General features: G+C 40.1%; 2 protein-coding genes across 6 annotated transcripts in view; one reads left to right on the top strand and one right to left on the bottom strand.

The window, feature by feature from the left end:
* The window catches only part of LOC117219237 (kin of IRRE-like protein 1), a 690,910-nt gene that overhangs the window by 497,709 nt on the left and 171,300 nt on the right, over nt 1-21,901 (bottom strand). The gene's annotated exons all lie outside the window — the stretch shown is intronic.
* The window catches only part of LOC117219239 (glucose dehydrogenase [FAD, quinone]), a 34,470-nt gene continuing 16,463 nt past the window's right edge, over nt 3,895-21,901 (top strand). For 2 of the 4 annotated variants that reach the window (XM_033468216.2, XM_033468218.2), the window contains exons 1-2: nt 3,895-4,082; nt 8,728-8,945. In XM_033468216.2, the coding sequence (XP_033324107.2) occupies nt 8,729-8,945 (217 nt within the window). In that variant the 5' untranslated portion in view covers nt 3,895-4,082; nt 8,728. Of the gene's footprint in view, nt 4,083-5,978; nt 6,549-8,214; nt 8,522-8,727; nt 8,946-21,901 lie in introns of those variants that run through there. The other 2 variants (XM_076518578.1, XM_033468217.2) reach the window with 2 other exon arrangements.

A 21,901-nucleotide genomic window follows, 5' to 3' on the forward strand; every position in this document is an offset into this window, starting at 1 on the left:
CCATTTTGTACGATTGTTTTTCTTTGATACGTATGAAATTGAAAGTGTATGCTTATAGAAAATTTATATTATTTGACAATTTATCGAATACCGACAAATTTAATAATGTGAAAGATCTTTTGAAAATAGTGCAGCAATTTTTAGCGTCACCTCAGACTCGCCACTCGAGTGCAAAGGGTTAAATTAAGGGTATTGAATTTTTTTAAGTAAAATTTGATCTGTTATTTTCACAGCCGAATCAGGGCTGTAAAATTCGTGAGACTTATAAAATACGAAACAAAAGTATAAAATAATAACAATATATAATATAATAATAATAATAATATATAATATAATAGTAATAATAATAATATATAATATAATAATAATAATAATAATATATAATATAATAATAATAATATTAAGTATAAAATACAAAAGTATGAACTATTGTATTCATAAAACTCGTCTAAATTACAAAAGAAACGATAATATAATCGACTTCTTAGGTGTATTCTTTTATTTAAGGTAATTCGGTAACTGAAACAAAACGTCTTGTTTCTATGACCAACATATTAGAATCGTTATTTGGGCAATATTGTCTTATTCGTACACGAAATTGTACTAAACGGTGTACTTTTGCTATGCAAACATCGTAAACTCTATGATTTTTTTGAAGACAGGTTATTTCGCACACTGTGACAGAAACAGGCATACACGAAATATCGGTAGATTTAGTGTTAATCCCCTCAAATATCTGCGGAATCATTCATATACTCGTCGTAAAATGTCTAAAAACAGTTTCAGAAGTACTTCCTCCTATGAAACGAGCTGGGATCTTTAGAAGAGATAAGAAATTTCTACAAAGTCCATGAGAATCCATGTTTGAATGAAGATCTAGTGCTAAAGATTGTTTTGGATGTTGCATAAGCATATACTTTTATTGGGTTCAATAACCGAAGATGTTTACTTTTGCGCTTGGTTGACGATTCCGAAGGTTGGCAATGCTCAAAGGCGCGCGCCGGCTGCCTGCTTTTCACCGTATAATTGGCGTCTGTTAACCAACTTTTCGCACGCGTTTTCTAGTTCCTGCAACGTCATCGATGCACATGCACATTATCGACGCGGATACAGCCTCGTTTCGCATCTTCCGACGCCGTTGACGTTTTCATACCGTATTTTTAGATCGCGAACGAAAGTCTAATGTGCCGTGGTCTGAGTCAATCTTCCGGAAATTTCAATTATCTCCGGATAGAAAATATTAATATTGCTAACGAGCCAGCGGCGAGTTTTATTGTGTAATAGAAGACATTAACGAGTGATGAAACAAGCCGAATGATCATTACGGTCACTGATTTCTATTCGATCGATACACGCGTGTCTCAAAAATAGCCTGAGTTTGTGATTCGGCTTTGTCATAGAAAAGTAAACAAAGAAATACATTTAGGTAAACCGTCTAAACTGCGCGAGAATGTAAATGTTATTATGGTTATTGGACGTTTCTTTTTTAAATTTTGCTTGCGCGATCTACGCGTGACCTGTATCCTCGCCACAGATATCGTATCGCTCTAATTGTTCATTTGTCACATCGCGTATGGAAAATATTCCAATCGCTCGCATCGCTTCGAACCAACTATTTGCGCAAATTCGAGTTTAAATCAAGAAAACAAAAGAGCACTGTCGTGGATGTGACACTCTTACTTAGGACAAGAAAATATAAAAAAAAAATACAAAAAAGAACATAAACGACCTATCTAATTCCAGTTTGAAACATTTGAAAGATCAGTTTTTTCACTGTCAGAATGCACAGAGTCAATGAGTTTCTCCTACGTTTACTGGCTGTATTTTTAATCTTTTTGAAACGTGGAAAAAATTGTTTTCCATACATTAATTGATTGCATCGAATGGGACAGAGTGTAACAAGATAAAGTAATATTGGTATTAACCCTTTGCACTCGTGCGGTGACTCTCAGGCACCGCTAAAAATTGTTCTATCACATACGAAAACAATTTTTAGATTATTCAATTTGTTTCTATTCGAAAAACTGTAGAGAGTGTAACTGTTGTATCAGTTACGCGACTGTTGCATATGATTAGAATGCACTGAGTCGTTTAAAGTGGAAATAACGTAGGTCAGGAAAGCTATGTTAAAATGGTTTCGAATACTTTTTCATTATTCGTTGTAAGTACATGTAATATTGTACGCTAACCTTAAATTACATAAAACATTTTTACATGTTTGGGTTAATGTCGCGTTTTAGCATTTCACGACGAAATATAATCCTCTTACAATTAAGAGAACCCGGCAAGAATGAACAAAGATTTCTGGCAATAAAAATGCCTTAAAAATTAATGACACGATAAGGGAAAAACAAGTTTATGACACCTTTTATGCCGTGCGCTCTATTTACACATTTATTGTAGACCACTAATATCCTGTTTGTTCGTTCAAACTTGGCGAAGACATCAAAAACTTAACTTGTTCAATTGCTATGATAAAAGAATACTACTCGAAGCTATATGTCAACATTCTTGAAGAAATACCTGATCAAATGCTAATGTCATCGGACTCGATCAAAAGTAACAATACTTCGTACAATATTACGATATATTTTCTATCGTAATATTGTACGAAGTATTGTTATTTTTGATCGAGATTTTATTATTATTTATTTAGTTTTTTATCTAGTTTTATTTAGTTTTTTAGAGTTTTTACTATTGTTATTTTATTATTATTATATATTTATTATATAATAGTAATATAATATATATAATAATATTATATATATTATATATATTATATATATAATTATAATAATAATAATTTATTATATAATAATATTTATATATTATATATTATATATTTAGTATTGTATATATATACACACACATATATAGCGTATGTATATATACATATACATATTTCAAGCATAAAAAGAATTAATTGTCTGACATTGCTACGTGTTCACCGTTAATGGCTGTCAAATTAGGTACGACTGGATATGCGTATATCTAGTCTCACGAATTCGTGTTGTTTTCTCTCCCTTTTTTCTTGAAATCTCTGTGGACAGATAATTTTCGGATCATCAAAATTTCAGCCATCCGTCAGTCGTACGTCTAGAACATGCACGATCTTCAAAACAATTTCCTTTACGAAATTAATTGAACATATCACAGGACGTATGAAAACACATTCGAGGCACGAACTTATGACACGACCTAACAGTTACAAAACGAGTATAAATTTGTCATATAAAGATTCCGTTCGATACGTGTCCCATTCGCGGCAGTTCTCTCCCCCGAACAGTGAAACGAAACACCACGACTACCTTCCGCCGCGTTCCGGCAAACACCTGAATCATTTCGTTCCGGGTTTCATGCGGTTACGTTCGTGACGAATCTGCATTTTTCAGCGCAAATCACTACCAAAATCTTGCAAGACCCAAGACAATGGAAAATTACGAAAAACTCAGATCGGGGAATGTCCAGCGTGACTCGTTCCCGGCAATCGATGATTCTGTTGTTTCCGATGATCGAAGGCGCCGCGGTCGATTAGCCGATTTAATTAAGTTGTTTGATAGCCATTAAGCTGTCAGAGATGCGCGGAAGACAATGGGAAGGATCCCGCGACGTCGATCCTGTCCGAGCTGGCGGAGGTGGGGAGAGGACGAGCGGACCGAGGGTCATCGCGGAAATTACGCGGCGTCAACGGCGATCTTCACCTTGGTCACGGCGGCGCGATGACGATCGCGGTTGTATCGATACGAATGAACGATAGCCGGTGGAGTCGTCGAAATCGTCCTGGCCGATTTCCTCGGGGAGGCGGCGGATAGAGCCCGACTATGACGCGGAAAAGGGCAACACGGTGGGAGTCGAATTATAAAAAGACGTTCGACGGTGAGAGGCTTTACAGTTACAAGTCGCGCGCTCGTTGGCTGCGAGGTTGTACCTCGCCTGCGATCACCTGCCCTATCACGCGCTCATACTGTGTTTATCTGGTGTGCCCATCCGCACTCGGGTAGTGCGATACACAATAGCGTCCGATCGATCCTCAAGCGCCACGCGTATTCTAGTCAATCGACCGACCGGTGATAGATTTTCAGGTAAAGTGAACGCCCGGCCCGCCGGTATTATGCAATCCGACAAGTGCCGCCGGATCGGGATCGCGAGATTCTAATAGCGGCCAGCAACGTTTCTGCGGACACCGATTTATGATGAAACCGCGAAGTGTCTTGTGGGGATCCTGTGATCGTTTCTGCGGCCGTTCGCCGTTTAAACCCCTAATCACCGACGCGATGGAGACCATAATTAATACTGTCACCGTGATACCGTAAATACCTTGTCCCCCCTCCCCCAGTGCTCGGATATATCGTTACCGGCGTGACCGGTAGATATTGTTATTCATTTTACGGAGGGTTAAATTACGCTCGGCACGCGAGAATCCGGTTCGCTCGTCAGCGGTAATGTTTAAATTTTATTTACACGGTGAACGAGTCATTTCGACACGTTGAGAATCAATAGTCGCAGAGCGCAGGTTCTCTGCGGATATCGCAGTTTGTTTGTGTTTTTTGGCGCAGCAGAGTATTTAGTTACAATTTGATTTTGTTTTCAACTGGATCGGATATTTCATGGGCAGAACGGATTTTTATCTAAGCTTGTTTTTATATTAGGTCTAGCGGAAAGTGTTTTGTCCGTTTGAGAAATGAAAGGAAATAATAGATTTTTCATAAATTTTGTAATATTTATTGTACAATATCATTTCCGTCGTTACTTGTGACCTCTTGCCAGCGTGATGGCAATTTGTGAGCAACATTTTTCAAAAATATATGTCTCAAATGAATATGTGCATATCTGTTGAAATTTGCAATGACATTATCAGACAGAACTTTCCGGTAGACCTAATATATATACGTACAAATTGGCTGTTCCGATTGCAAGACGCCGGAGCCAAATGCAATGTTGTTTCTCTCTTAAATAATTTCAATAAGTTCTTATTGACATGTCAATATTTTTAGTCTCTTTTCATTGCTTTCAGCATTCTATGTTTCGCCTATTCATTTTACCTGTAAATACGTAAAATCCCCAGTCTAGTTATTACAACTATTCTTTATATCAATGTTAATAATTGCTACACAGCAAAATATATATATATATATATATATATATATATATATATATATTTTTTACGTATTTACAGGAAAAATGAATAGGTGAAACATAGAATGCTAAAAGCAATGAAAGGAGACTAAAAATGTTGACATGTCAATAAGAACTTATTGAAATTATTTAAGAGATAAACAATATTGCATTTGGCTCCGGCGTCTTGCAATCGGAGCAGCTAATTTTTATTTTGCACAAAAATACGCGGTCTAGTAATGATTTATTAATATAGTTACACTATATTCAGTTTACTGCCGTGGTAAAAAAAGAAACGATTTATTTATATTTAATTTCTGTTCTTCACAATCGTCAAAATTTTTATATTGCATAAAGAACCGCAGTCTGGTAACAACACATTTGGATCAAATCAAGTATTAAGAACAGTTCGGAGTCGATCGTTGGTAACACACAGTCGCGAAGTTTCAAGTCACAACTCCGATAATCGACGAACACCGACAATGTAGCATTCTAATCGAAAACAAGATATAGGTCACAAGCTTCTCCGCTGCTGTCCCCGACACGACTGTCTGCTGCATCATGCGATCAAATTAGCGATATATCAGATTTCGAATCAAAACAAAAATACCTAAAATAATTGTCAGGGGACAGGTATTCCAATCGCCTCAAGCACTTAGATACGTTTAACCCTAAACTTACCAAGCACTAAAAAAATGATAGACGTGTGTTGCTTCAATAACAACAATACTAAAGTTATTTAAACTTTTCGACATTTTTCTATAATGCATGCCAGAACTACGAAATTTATTAAATTTCTTTTCCTGTGGAAGGGTCTTCAGAATGTCAACACTCAAACTGTTTCACTAAACAATGTGAAACCGATCGTTTTGACCGGTACAGTTTGAGCATTAAAAATGACTGACATGCGTTGATAATTGATAACAAATAATAATAAAAACGATAACACTGAATTCACCTAGACTCTGTGCCATTCTGATTACAATATACGCAAGCATTAAGAAATATCAATCAATTCCCGCCGATAAATGTCCATAATTCAGCAATTTTCAAACAAGAAACGTGCAGTCGGTCATTTTAACCGGTGCGGTAGTTTTAGTGTTAAGTGCCCATAAAGTTTTACAGGCCTCCGTCATTGTGTTCTGACATCTTTCGAATATCGGTTATCGGGTTCGGATTCTATTGGAACAAGTATAACGTGTTCCGAGGAGCACCGTAATCCTACGCAGCCATAGATAAGTAGTGAACCTCGATTATCCGTGCTGCTCGGGTCCCGACGAAGCCGGTTAATCGAGGTTCCGCCGTGGAACTATCGGAACGGCGAACGCGGCTTTATGTTTTCGATGAAAAATCATTTTGGACGAAACCGTGGCAGAGTGGAACGAGGGCGAGAGGGCGTGGGCAGAGCCGGGGGTCGCTGAAATCTCTAAAAGGTCGGGAAACAATGCTCCATCGCAGCCTGTTTGTCCGTCAACGATCGGAATTCGAAACAAAGCGGTTCCGGTCCCGAAATTCACAACATTTTTTTCGCGATGCGAGGTCCGTGAAAAGCGCGCCCGTGGAATCCTTGCGGTCGGTCCGCGTGCGGTGCGGCGCGGCGCGGCGCTCTCCGAGAACGGCAAACAATGAAATATTACTAAATCGTGATTAACGTCGCGCTTCGACTGCCGGCACAGCCCGAGCCCGGGGATGATAAAGCGATCGTTGGATTTTCAAACTGTCGGCGCCGCGTCGTCCCGTTGCCTCGCGTCGCCAACGAAAACGCGAAACGCGAGTTCATAATTAACGTTCTCGGCGGCCGCGCGAGCACACACTTTTTCCAGGCTTGTTCCTTCAAATATTAATTCGCGCGGCTCGCGAGAGAGAGAGAGAGAGAGAGAGAGAGAGCGCGGGCGCACGCGCTCTCGCACGCCGCGCCGCTCGGCACGGGAAAAGCGGCCACGTTAATTAGAGGTAAATTAATTAACACGGCCGGTTAGTTGGATGCGCATTAATTCGCTCGGCTTCCTAATTAATGCGAATATTTATTTCGGTGTGATTTTAATGCGGCACTGGTTTACGTAAAACTGCCGGCGCGGGCCGAGGGGAGCGGAACGCGGATGAAAATTAGAATCGACGGTGTTGCGCGTGCCCGACGAGCCTCGGAAATCAAAGATCGGGAACGCGCGAGCTGTTCCTTTTTTCCGCGAGAAAGTTAGAGTAAGGATCGTGGATTTGTGTGTGTGTGTGTGTATGCACGCGATCCAGTCGACTTCAATACGGCCCTGACTTGGATCGGCCAGCACCGGATATGGACATTAACGGCCGACAAAAACCGGAGACCGAACGAAACGCGAATAGATTTGTACGGGCACGATTTGTTCGCTAAGCGATCGCCACCGGGGAAATGATCCGTCGATCTGTCGATTCGCGAGTCGTTAGCGGATCTTTGCCCGCGTCTTACGGCTCCATAATGCTCCCCATGGTCTCGCTTTTCCCCCACGGCCACTACCCTGCGGCCAATTTGCCCGATCCAGCCGTCCATTGGCCGATATATGTCACTTCGAGACGTTGCTCCGCATTGTGAAAAATTCGCGCGATCAACCCTCGCCGCCGCAGCCATTCGAATTCCTAAGCATCAATTTCTTTTACACATTTCTCAATCTACAGTCGTGGACAAATGTCTCTGTGGACACCTTTCAAATCGGTACGACTTTTCTAAAATAGGATCCAACGGTTCGAGGTTTTTTTTTAGATGATAGAAGGGTTAGATTGATAGACAATTCACAGACGAATGTTTGCAAGAATTACAATCGAGTGGAACGGCAAACAAAAGTTAAAAACAATTATGGAAAATTCATTCAATAAATTTGTTTCTCTGTACATGTATAACTAGACCACGGATTTTATGCATTTATGATAAAAATGAACGAATGAAACGAAAAATAGTACAAATAGTAGAGAAAGTTAAGATTGTTACCATATTATTTTCAATTTATTAAAACGTTACAGAAACGAAATAAATTTTTATTTAGCTTCTATTTCTTATAATTGTTGCAACAAATGTACGCTGCTTACGAGGCAATATAAAACAGATGCTCTTAGGGCCCCAACCAATAGAAATCGCCCGAACTAGTCGGACTAACATCGCAAAAAAATTCAAGTCGTTTGGCCCAATTGAAAAGAGGTTATTCAGTTTTAAAAGGCGTGCCAATACTATCTCGCAGCACTGTATGCATTCGACCGCAACTGTATTTTTTTTTCTTTTTTATTGAGATCACCATTGATCTTTCGCCGGGACCCGACAGAAACAGCTAATAATTTGATCCGGCTGTTGGAAAAGTAGACTGTAGACGGCAGGTGGGTAACTTCGGGTCAAAACGACTCCCACCATTCGACCGCTAAATGTGTTTCGACGTGTTTGAAGGTAAACGGAAGAAAACTGCAATCAAAAGTACATTTCACGCGACGGCCGCCTTTTAAACTTTCGGCCAGCTAGATTGGGAAAACGTGCCGCGGCGAGCTCGCGTGACGCGTTGTCTCGGCACGGATCGGGCCAATTAAGCCTCGCGTTATTCGATCGCCGACACCGCGAACGACAGCGCCGAATAATTGCTGTTTTCTCGGTCACAGGATGTCAACGTCGCTGTACAACGTCACCGCCGCACCGACGTGCCCGAACCCGTACCTCGGGCCTAGTCTCGCCAACTCCTGTCCCGGCCCGCAGTTTCTGACTTTCATGACCCTCCTGGACACGTTCATCCGCAGCAACGATCAGATCTCCCAACTGTGCGAACGGGTCAGGCCTGTCCATCCGCCAGAACCTGTCTACGACTTTATCGTAATCGGCGGTGAGTACATACTGTGCACCTTTTTCTTTCGAAACACACTGTACAGAGAGGTAACCTACATCGAACAGATATTCTCGTTAAATCAAGATGCTACAACGAATGCGAGAAAATACAATAAAAATAGAATTTATGACTTCCTTCGTTTTCTTTATCGTTTCGAAATTCTTCAAATTTCTTCTTTACAAATACACATATGCCTAGTGTATAAAATTTAAATATGCATGTTCTTATATAATCGCTGTATTCAGCAATAACTGTGCTGTATATTTGGTGTTAATATTTGGTATTATATATACATTGTATATGTGTATGTATCTCTGTCCTTGAATGAAAAACATTTTTTAAGATCAGTAAGAATGATGAAGGAATACAATCAAAATCTTATATTATATTATGTGTATATATATACAAGTTGTTTCCTTAACTTGTGCCCACATATTTTGAGCACTTTTGTTAATCTGACAGAAAAATGTTACGAGCAAATGTTTGTTCAAACATTGGTTCGAAACATATTTTTGACAGATTAAGAGAAGTGCACGAAAAAATGTGGGCAAAAGTTAAGGAAACGCCCTGTATACATATATCAATATTAATCAATGTAACCTATTACGATCGGGTGCTGTAACGAAAAAGATTCTAGAACGATTTAGTTCGTTATAGGATACCCCGCCGTACTTCTTTCGTAATTTAGAAATTCATTCTGCTTTCCGCGATAATTCTACCGATTTCACAATAAGAAACAAAATACGCAAAGCAAAAGTGCTCGGTTACGTTCGCAGACCTCCACCGCGATGACAAGCTGGAAATGATAAATGTAAAACACTTCTGCGGAAACTAGATTGTAGCAAAGTCTCGTTAGAATCGGTGATTGATATTAGAACGCGTTCCCGCGAATACTTTCACGTTGAAAATCGCCGATCGGTTTGTCACTTCGACTGCCACGCTGACAATCTCGAAAATGTCATCAAATTCGAACATTTCGTTTAATCGAATTAGCAGTGGATTCACGGAACGTATCATTTTGACACCTTTTTAATTAATTATCGTTAATAAAGACAGTTCTTAATGGAATTGTATCAAGATAACCGTCGAATTCGATTATGAAATCAACAATTAATGTTTTCTTTCAATCGATGATCGACGATTAATTTCGTCAAACGATTCATTCGATCGCCGATTTTTCAATGATTAATGCCTTTAATTAACGACTGACGATTACGTTCGTCAATCGACTGATTCAATCGTCGACTTAACGACGATTAATCCTTGTAATCGTTTTCATCAATCATTCGATTTTCAAAACTTTTAATCGATCGATGCCCAATACTGGTTTTTACGAAGCAACATAAAATGGCCGCCGTTAATGCCGTTCGCAATGAAATTGAAACGCAAAGTGTTACATCAACTGTGATTTCAACATTCGTACGTTTTTCGGTTTCTAAACAAATTCTAGCGAAATTGGGAAGATGTAATAGATTAGCGTGGAAATTAACTTTCGAATTTGGGAAAATAGTTCGCCATACATAGATGACGCGACGGTCGACATTTTCCTTCCTCAACGCGAGAACTACACTTAATCTGGCATTCGCAGATTTCGTTTTATATAAAATATTAAAACGTCGCGACATAATGACTTGCGGTGCCAGCAAAGTCAGTCCCAGAATAATTAACCGGGTTAGCTCATCGATTCAACGCGAACCATTATGAAATAATACGACGGCGCTGCGGCGAGCGAAAGATTATCGGTCGCGGGACCGAATTTATATGAGCCGTTTATTTTGAAAGTGGCATAAGTCACTTTATTTTTAAGTCGATATATTTAAGGGTTCGCGTTTTAACACGTTTCAAAATATGGATGCTAACTTTCGAGAAGATTTACTTGTATTTGTTATCTCAGGATACCGATAGTTTTCTCGGTATAAATAATTTCGTATAAACATTAAAAAATCACCACTCTTCATTACGGTAAAGTGACTTGTGCCACTCTCAAAATAAACGGCTCAAATGTCATCGATCGATGCAGCGCGAAGAACCGAATGTTTCGCGGGACACATCGATGGTTCCGTTTTGTATACACGGGCTCGCGCGTTATTCGTCATCTCGCGAAAAAGTCTGTCAACCGCATTAAAGACAGAGAAAGAGAACGCCGGAGAGAATGTTTTGCTCTGCATTCCAATCGGCGAATCGCTCGAGCGTTTCGCATCGCATTCGCCTGGTAATCCGGTTCGCGTAACCCACGAAAAGTCGCGCGACAGATCTCGTTTATCTCCGGCCGAGATCTAACGACGACCGACAATTATACGCGGCCGCCGATATAATTCTGGGACGTTTAACGAAGCGGCGAGACGCGACGATTCAAGCAAAACAGTCGAGTCGATCGGTTTTAACGAATGTAGCGGTCGCGATACGCGGCTGATTGCGGTAAAGTAATCAAACATTCAAATTAATCGGCTTCGCGATGGTAATCTCCCGTCTCGCGGGCTTCGCAGGAGTTTAAGGACGAGTTCGAATAAACCAATTCGCAGAGGTATCGACGCTAACGAGGATAAAAGACGATCGAACCGGTGGTGAATACGGTTCGTTAGTCTTTCTTGTCGTTAATGAAGACGCTTTGCCTTGTGACCTACTTCAAACATAATATTTGTAGTGTTGGTTATATTCAACGTATTAATACTCAATATATTAGCGATATTAGTAGTTGTCATCATATTAGTAATATTGGTAGTCAACATGTTAGTACTATTAGCAATACTCAACATATTAGTAATATTGGAAATACTCATCATATTAGTAATATTGGCAATATTCAACATATTAGTAATATTAGAAATACTTAATATATTAGTGATATTAATAGTACCCAATATATTAGTGATATTAGCAATACTCATCATATTAGTAATTTTGGTAATACTCATCATATTAGTAATATTGGTAGTATTCAACACGTTAGTAATATTAGTAATACTCAACATATTAGTAATATTAGCAATAGTCAGCATATTAGTAATATTAGTAATACTCAACATATTAGTAATATTAGTGATATCCAACATATTAATAATATTAGTAATATTCAACATACTAGTAATGTTTAACGTATTAGTAGTATCCAATATATTAGTAATATTAGTAATACTGAACATATTAATACTATTAGCAATAATCAATATATTAATGCTGGGTAATATTATTAGTTTAGCTTATAAATTACTAGGTTTCATTCACCGTCGCACCAAAAATGTTCACGAGCCCAACCATATAACGCCCTAGTTTTCCCTTCGATACTCCTTGTACGAGTTCAGCACATGTTCCTACGCCTTGTTTCACTTAGGTGAAACCTGCCCTACGACTACCTATCGTATGTCTATCTTAACAAGCCTAAACGTGTTAACTATCGAAACTATCGAAACCCGAAATGTTTATCGTTTTTCTTTCGATATTCTAAGTAGTATCTACGTATTTTGTCAGCAGCTAAAATCTTGATAAAAATTCTGTTCAGAAAATCAAATTATTTGTTCAATGTAATTGAATGAAAATTACATGTATGTAGTTATAATTTTATTTTCTCTCGGTATAAACGATTATAATGGATCGATGAAATGGTACCAATTTAAACGCGTCTAGGATCTGAACGCAAACTCAACGGGATCATTGCTAGTTAAATAAAAATAAATTCGTAACGTCACAATATTCTCGTAAGTTGTTTATGCAAACTATATTATTTACCTGTATTTCGAGAGTTTCGAATCGCAAAAATAGCATGAAATTTCGAGGGATTTCGAGGTTTCCAGAATCCCATATCTAATGCTCATAAATATACAGTAAATTCTCTCTAATTCGCGCTCAGATTGTACACAAAAATGGACCGATAAAAAATAGTAACCGATTGTCAACGACTATAAAAACGAGCCGCAAGGCTCGAACAATCGTATCTCCTCTTCCCAAATTGTCCATTCTTGCGCGCAAGCTGAGCGCGAATTGTGGAGAATTTTCTGTACTTACAATGGAAAACTTTTTTTGTCCGTCAATTAATGCATTTATCAATGCCTCATTTGTCAATGTCGGTAGACTCGTTTTGTTCGCAAAGAACCGTAAATAATGGAAATTTAGTTTGCATTCGAAGATTCGCGAGGATCGCATATTGGCTAGCGAAAAGCGAAACAGACGTTCGTCCTTAAATATGAACCTATCGCTCTACTTTCGTGTAAAGGTCAGTGACAGATACATATTTTACACGCGTCGTTATGCAAAGCAGGTTTACTACGCTGCAATCCAGTCGGGTCTGGCTCGAGAAATCGCGTTCGTTACCAATTTTCTTGCTCTTTCTGCATTTCCCTTTCTTTATGCGTCGATCACGCTCCCACAAATTGCTGCGATTTGTAACACGTACGGCAACGATCGAAATATGTGTTAGCGTACGGGCACCATCACAAGGGTCCTCGTTAATTCTGCAATTAGTAATAACACGCGTGTATCGTGGCAAGTGTTTAGTACATCGTTGCGAGCTTCGTGGCGCGTGATATTGTTTGTACTAATATTCTTCGATCTCTACGCCGCGGGTTGCTGTTTCGAGCCGTTGCAATCAACTCTGGAGCGAAGAAAGCGACGGATTAAATTGATCGTTATTTATTAATCTATTTAATTATAAATGGAAAACCCGTTGGCGTGCATGAGAGAACATATTACTGCAGCGGTAAGAACAGATTTCTCTTTTAATTTCGACGTCTAACAATAAGGATACCAAAAAGATCAATTATGGTACAGCAGTAAATCGCTAGGATAGTAATTCTTGTCGTGGGATCTGAATAAAGAAAATTTTACTTATACAGAGTGATCCACGCAATTGTTTCAGGAAATAATTTCGTTATTAATGCACTTATCAAAATAATGTCAAAGAAGAAAGATAAATGCCTCGAAGAACGCTATATATGTAGACCTTAGATTTTTTTAAGTGCATTAGAGAAATTTCGGTATTATTTCGGTATTAATTTCGGCATTTCAATACGACTCCTCCTTCAGTATTTATTAAAATCCTGTAAATTCTGCAGAGGATCTACGGATTTATGATCTGAAACAATAACAAAGGTTTAAACCTGCGTGTTATTAGTAGATAACGGATTTTGTGCAGTTATTGCAAAAATTGAGAAATACACGATAATGAAAATATGGAAAGAGTTTAAGAACGCTGCATTTTTTAATCGATTGAAACTATTCAAAGAAGAAATACATTTTCATTTAGCACTAATTTCATACAATTACTGCAAATTTTTATTTTGCCTAAAGATCCACGCAATATAGAGTCATCTAACATTTCAAATTCGCAAGATCGAGGAAATCAACGAATCGTTGGTATCTCGCAGCGATACGGACACCCGGTGTATTTCATCCGCGGAGCGTTGATTTTCCGGTATCATAAGCACGGGTTCTCTTATTCGAGCGCATCTGTTCTCGCTAATCGGAGCCTCGTATCGTTATTTCACCTGTAATTTATAGTTTCGCGGCGCAAAGGGAATTTCATTCAGTTCATTGAAACGCGTTCCTGATTGATTAGAGAATGGTAATTGGAGCAACGTCGAATCCCCCCGCGTATTAGTTGCGTTAAACGCGATCGATTTGACTTAATTGGAAAGTGGGGATGAAAGAAACCGGCGATGCCGTAATTAATGAAGTTCGGCGACGAGTTAACTCGTCATGGAGGAGAGGACGACGTCGACGACGACGCGACGCCTTGCTCGATCAATGGACGGAGGAGGAAAGGAGACAGGCCTACCGGAAAAACGGGAGCCTAGTAATTGGATGTTTTACGAGATGGCTGGCGAAATCGCAGCGTGAAACCTTTATCTAGACCATTTAGCCGGCGGGTCTGTTAATATTAATCCTGCCCCGTTTTCTCTTTCAATGATTATTGCCGGTGCAACCGTGAAGGCCGTTTTTACGCTCGCGCGACACCGCGAGCGGCTGCCGGTTCTGCTCCGGTCAGCTCCGATCCGCTTCGCGGCCTTCAAAGACGGCGATCAAGCTTGAAATTTGCAAATTCCTGGCACAAGGAAATCGTGCTGTTCGTTTTTCTATTAATAGACTTCTAAACGACTGCGCTATATTTAAAGAAGCCTAAATCGTTTCGGCAACGATACAGCGAACGAGATTATTCACGCATTGCCGTTATTTTTGTCATAATGTAAAAAAAAACATATAGTTTATACACTTGTTACAGTTTAAAACGGTTCACTTCCAAATTTATTTGATTCTGTGCGAGTGTCCTAATACTTTTCAAAATTTTATTGTCGATTTTGAAAATCTGTGCCCCCGCACAAGATCGCCGCGAAAGACCGTCGAACTCTACGCGACCGGCGCGAACAAATAAGTGAAATAAATACTCGGAAGAGATTTTACGAGTACGCCGGAGACGAAAGATAAAGGAACCGCGCGCTGTTAGAATAATCTTCCGGCAGGCAATCGCGTAAGCCGAACGAAACTAAAGGAAGCATTTCGAAAGCGCAGCGACCTAGTTATTACCGCGGATGTTTATGCAATGTAAAAATTGACGACGTCAATTCTAGAAACGTTAGTGTAATGAAAATGTCTTTCCTCCTTCGATACATGTAATTAGTTGAAAGTAACGACATCCTTAAATTCAATTAACGTATTTATAGCTTCGTGCTCCGATGCGTTCCATTTTTCCCGTAAACGCATAAAATCCGCCGTCCATGAGACCGACGTAAGAACAATTTTATTCGCTCTCAGTGTCAATCGGATGGCTGATTAGATCACTAGTTAGAAAGTTCATGATTCAACGGCGAACGGAACTTAATATATTAAGAATTTAATGTACCGCTTGACTACTATCTGTGCATTAATCGGCTCGATTTTTTTACGGAATCGTAATGACCCGGCGAGAGAGCTCGACGAACGTTTTACTGTCAAGGATAACTTGGTCGAAATGAAAAACCGATTCGAGATACTGGAACGCGACAATAACCGTTGATAGCCGGGGTACGCGTACGGCGACACGCCTTCCGAATCTAGTTCGCGCTACAAATTGAATGAATTTCTGAAATTTGCAGGAGGATCGACGCGATCCGACGCGACGCAACGGTTGGGCATTATTTTTCCGGCGGATGAGGATGAAAAGCGTCGCGTCGGGCGAATATTGCTCGTATCGTGTTTTCTCGTTCGTCGAAACCGGAAACATTTTTACTGTTCGTAAACTCCGCGGCGGTGTTTCCGCGTTTACGCGTTTACTCGATGGACAAACGGAATTATCGCGGATCGGCTCCACGCCCGCCGCATCGTATTGCATCGCGTCGCATCGCGTTGAATCGCATTGCATTGCATTGCATTGCATCGCATCGCATCGCATCGCACCGGGTCGAACGGTAATTCGACGATTATCGCGCGGACGCCGCTCTGCCGTGGGAAACGCAATTCGACGGCAGATCGCTCGTTCACTCGCTCGCCCCGCTGTTTAGACGCGATATTAATACGAACTGTTATTCATTCAGTGGGCCAGCGTGATTATTGCGTCATTAATTTCATTTCGAGTTCGCGCTTCATCGTCGTTCGCCCCGAACGAGCCACCCTTCCGGCTCCGGCTCCCGCCCCGCTGCACCGTTGCATCGCTCTGTGTGTACACAAGCGCGCTCGAAAAGTTCCCTAACCGACGCCAAATAAAGTCCAGACTTGTTCGCGTATCAAATTTCACTGCTGGTAGCCCGATTGCGAGACTACCTTGGTCCAATAGAACTTCGATTATCCGAATTGAAAATCGATAGACAATTTCCTTTTATTTTCGATAAATTATTAACGCAATAGTCTAAGGTGATTGGTCGAGGTTTAATCGAGGTCGCTCTATGGTATTCATCGTTATTACATGGAATAATCAATGATCTAAATAATAAAGAATGTGGAAAATTCAGTTCGGTTAAACGAGGTATATAGCAAATTTCGAACCTTAACGTTAGGACTATCTAATTTTTGATAACTAATTGAAACTTCCACATCTTGCATTAAGATCTTTATCGTAAAACTATCGTGTCTAAAAGAAGTGTCTGAAAAAATACGTTGGGAAACATTGATAAATAAAATTCTAAATTATTCTAAGTATACTCGTCAGTTATACACTGCTCCAAGAAATTATAGCATAGAAAAATTTTGGATAACAATTGGCCAACTTCGACTGATTACAATTCCGCGAAAAGTCATTGTAAGATGATGGTATTTTTTTCAAATTAAAGCTTGAAACCTCCACTTTAAGATGCTGTACCTGGATTTTAAGTTCGATGTGCCCTCACTAGTGTAACCCTTTAAATGTGAGACCATGTTTGTCACATTGAAAATTGCCAAGTTCGACGAAATGCACGGACTTCGTCAAATTTTTTCGGAGGTGCCGTTTGTAGCCCATGTTTCTCGGGACGTCTTTAAGACATCTTATATCAGACGTCGAAACGTCTTTAGAACGTTCAATTTAAGTGGTAAGACGTCTCGGATGCGGCCAGTTTAAGTTGTGAGACGTCCGGTCCTAAAATGGACGTAAAATGGACTTCTTCGAGACGTCGCGTGCTCTTTGGTCAAAGTACAGAGCACCCTAATGAAAGCATCTTTCGAAAGGATTTTCATACTTTCACTTAGCAAAATAATAAACATTCTGTACTTCCGGTAAAGTTGAGGAACGGAACTCGATCGTGGATTTTTTGTTTAATAACAATTACACGAGTCGCGCTTGATTTACCATAGCTTCGTAAACAAACCACTCGACGAAAATCGACGAAACAATTATCGGAGGCAGCAGATAGAGGTTCGCTCTAACCGATGCCACCGGTGAATTGAAGATCGCTTCGCCAACACGCCCGTAAGAATTTCGAAGCGGAAGACGCGTGCAGATGAATCGTCGAAGGCGAAACCCGGGCACAGAGGAAGAGGAAGCAGCGTCGCGACGCCGACGCCGACGGAGAAGCGTCTCTAACGAGGCAACGGTGACGATTCAACCGGCGGAATCAGTCCCACCGAAAACTTTCGCGATCGCAATTGAATTATCCGGCCGGATAGAGGTCTTGAAACTCGATTAATCTTCTTTAGACGACGTTCGAAGCAGACGGTGCGCGCGGCCCTCGCTAATAACTGACGGCCGTCCCATTAATTGGATAATGAGATGTCAAATGAAATTGGCCGAGCCGTGGCGACGATGTAAGAAAGGCAAGGTTTCGATGGTGGGTACTTCCGGTCGCCCCTGGAAACTCTCGGCGGCACGTCTGACGACGACGTCCGGTAAATTGACGTGGCAGAATGCTTGAGCGCGACACGACGACGCTTATCCCGTCGAATGGTAATTGAAATTTTGGTTGGCCCGGTGTCGGATCCGTTTGAACGGCAAACGAGATTAAGTCCTGGTAAGTTTCTAGTAATTAGAGGATTCTTATTCAGGATCCAATTTCCGCGAGTCACTTTCTACAAATCGGAGCAAGAGAACAGTTCATTTCAATTCAATCCTTTCTAACCGTTGTACATCGAGTGGAATCATTTGGATTTGGAAGATGCTACTTCGTGCCAGGCGGAGATTTCGCTACAGTTCTTTGGAGTCTGCGAAAGGAAAAGACGCGGCGCGACGATGGAAAAAAATCAGCGAGAAAGGAAGGCGCTGCTGCCTAAGGCCAATGGAAAGTCCGGGCGACAGTCTGCGGCGAACAATCGTTCCAGCCGCGGCGATTCGATCTCTTCTTTTTGCCGATGGGTATCGCTGGGAAGGATACCGCTGTGCGAGGTCGGCGTACAAAGGAACGCTGCTTCGCCTAGGATAGGGACCTAACCCCTATCGACAGCGGAAAAGTGTCCTCCGCGCTTCGTAAATCACGTGACAACTAGTGTCAACGGGACGACTGGCGCATTGTTGTTCCGATACCGTAACTAATTCTGTAGCGTGCCTGTTATCTGCCACTGTTTTCGCATTTAGACAGCAAGTTTTCCCGACATTCTAAACAAAAGTATTCAGTATTGTAATTTTAAACGCGACAGCACCATTAACGCTAGATACGGTCGGCATCAGCCGTGAAAACATTCGGGCACTGTTTAACAAGGGATAAAGAAAACATTCGACCAAATCACTTGGACGTTAGAGGATCTAGTTTACTATTCGATTAGCAGAAAAATTGCGGCAAAAATTAAAATTGGTCGAAATGGCAGAAAAAGAAATAAAAGTAAAAACAACTCGTATTCTTTAACTTTTTTATTTGAGTGAACAATTGAACTTTGAACATTGCACTTTGCGGCGAGTTATATACATGTTGAAAATTTCATCGGAATCGGTTAACGTCGTTATAAGATGTAAACAATTAAAAATTGTGAAAATAATAAGCTTGAACTGCATCGAACCAAAAACTGGAGAAAATCTGGAGATTCTTTCGCCTTTCAATACATCTATCATGAGATAGATTATTATATGATAGATTATTATAAAATAACGTTAACCGATTTTGATGCTTTTTTAATTTTTTTTGCCGTTTCAACTGATTTTAATATCATTTTTCCTTGCAAAATTTTTTTAACATTTCAAAAAGGTCCAAGTAATTTGGTTCAAATGTTATAGAATTTATTCCGTGATAAAAAAAATGTCTGAATATTTTCGTGGCCGATAATAATATAAGTATGAACAATAACTTAGTTTAATATAGACTCGATAGCCAGAACTGGTAATAGGGTAGTGGTTTGTTTTGTTTTCGGACATAATTAACTTTATATTTCTCGAATAAGTCATAGTAAATTTTTTCGTTCCATTCATTTTTGACGAAAATATGTAGAATCTCATTCGATAAACATAAAGTTAATTACGTCCGATAAAAAGATCAGAGGCACGGCAATTGGTCACACTACAGCAGAGTTGGTCAAACAGTAATCCGATTAATGATCACCGATTACAAATCGTTAGTTATCACAAATAATTTATAATAATTAGGCAAAAAGTAATCCGATTAATGCTTATCGATTACAACTCGTTAATTATTATAACTACTGTACAATAATTTAGTAACTAATTTATAATAATTCAATAACTAATTTATAATAACTAACGTGCTCGTAATAGTTAATCATTCCGATCAGATTACTTTTTGCCTACCACTACCCTAGTAGTGAAACGTGCACGGAGAGATAAATTATCAGAGAAAATGATGCTGGGGTCACGCAATGCGTGGCATTTGGCGGGATATATGTATGATTGGATCCCGAATAATATTCGGTAACTTCAATAATAATTTTATCTCTGTTATGAAAATTCGCGGGCGCAACCCCGGGATCGTATTTTTGGCAGCGTCAAAGTCGAAACTCGAACGGCCGTAAATCTTACCGATGCCGATGCCAGGGGAATATATATATACAAGTATAAACGATGGGAGTTGGCGGAGGAGCAGCTCGAACGAAAGATCTCGGGATCGCGGATTCGCGAACGCCAGCGCATCGTTCGCTCGTTACCGAAGCAGCAAGCGGAACCGTTGGTGTCCGTATCGCGTCCGCAGCCTCCCCCCCCCCCGTCCCACCCCGGTAAAGACGATAAAATATGAAATTCGCTGAGGCGCGTACCGCGGAATAGTTTACGGTCCGGCGAGCCTCTGTATTTGCATAATCTCGCCGAATATTCAGCGTATCGCGCGATGAAAACGTTATTTGCCCGCTGACACTTTGCTCGATTATACCCGATTTTTCCCGTTTTTCTTTCGCCGCGGGCTAATCGATGCGTCGCCGGCCGCCCGCGGACTCGTCCGACCCCGTCCACCCTCGGCCACCCTCGAGCACACCCTCCGCAGTTCCAAGCGAATTGTTTTCAACGGGCTCAATCAAAATTTCATTGTTCGGAACCTTCCTCGCGGCGGTCCTCTCCTCGGTCGCAACTTTTAATGCCCCGCTCTCTGTCGCCGCGAGCTGCGAGAACCATTTGCGTTTCTCGGCACCTCCGAGACTTCGGACCGGACCTACGCGTTTCCTCGCGACAATCAGCCAATTGCCACTGTAATTGATCGTCCGTCGATCTCAGTGCAAACATTAAGTTTCCGATAACAGAAACAACGGAGACATTTTTTGGTATTTATTATCGATTTTCGCTCGTGATTTATATTATTCTCTCTCTCTCCCTCTCTCTCTCTCTCTCTATATATATATATATATATATATATATATATATATATATATATATATATATGTAGAATAATATAAATATATACTAGTATACTATATAGTATATACTATATAGTTAGTTCACTCTCAGTGACGATAGGAGGACGATAGACAAAAATAAGAAACTCTCATTTTTTAACTTTTTTATCTGTGCTATAAAAAAAATTTTAATAGTATATATATAGTATATATATAGTCGACTATATATATACTATATAGTATACTATGAAAATTCGGTACGTAAATGCAGCATGATGCACAGATTGAAGGGAATGTTCTGCTCGTTTGATCTATTCGACACATTTAATACCAAACTCACCGAATGATCACTGAGAGTGATCATTGACTGTGGATTTATGTGCGAAATGAAAATTATCCGCATTTGTTGCAAGATACAGAAACTACAGATGTGTTTATTACTTCTTTCTGACAATTCTAATAAGTTTTAAGGAATAGAATCTAATTTGTAAATTCTTTAAACGTGTTTCCTGTTTTGTATTTGATCTACTCGTTTTTCTCATGAATCCATAAAATCCGCGGTCTAGTGATTAACGCCAGCTTCTTTATAAGGATGGCGTGACTCAATTAGTTAGGTTTCTCGCCTTTCTTATCGCAGTATACGCTTCAACGAAAGAATTTATTCGATCGTTTCTCAACACTGTGACTGCTGCGTCAACTACTTGAGAAATTTCGTAACATTAGGGTGTTTTATTCCATGAAGTTGAAATTGGAAAGTTACGTTTCATTGCATGAGTTACATTTTCAACTTTCTTAATGCGATCAAATTAGTTTTT

This window comes from Megalopta genalis, chromosome 2 (genome assembly GCF_051020955.1).
Source record: "Megalopta genalis isolate 19385.01 chromosome 2, iyMegGena1_principal, whole genome shotgun sequence".
NCBI lineage: Eukaryota > Metazoa > Arthropoda > Insecta > Hymenoptera > Halictidae > Megalopta > Megalopta genalis.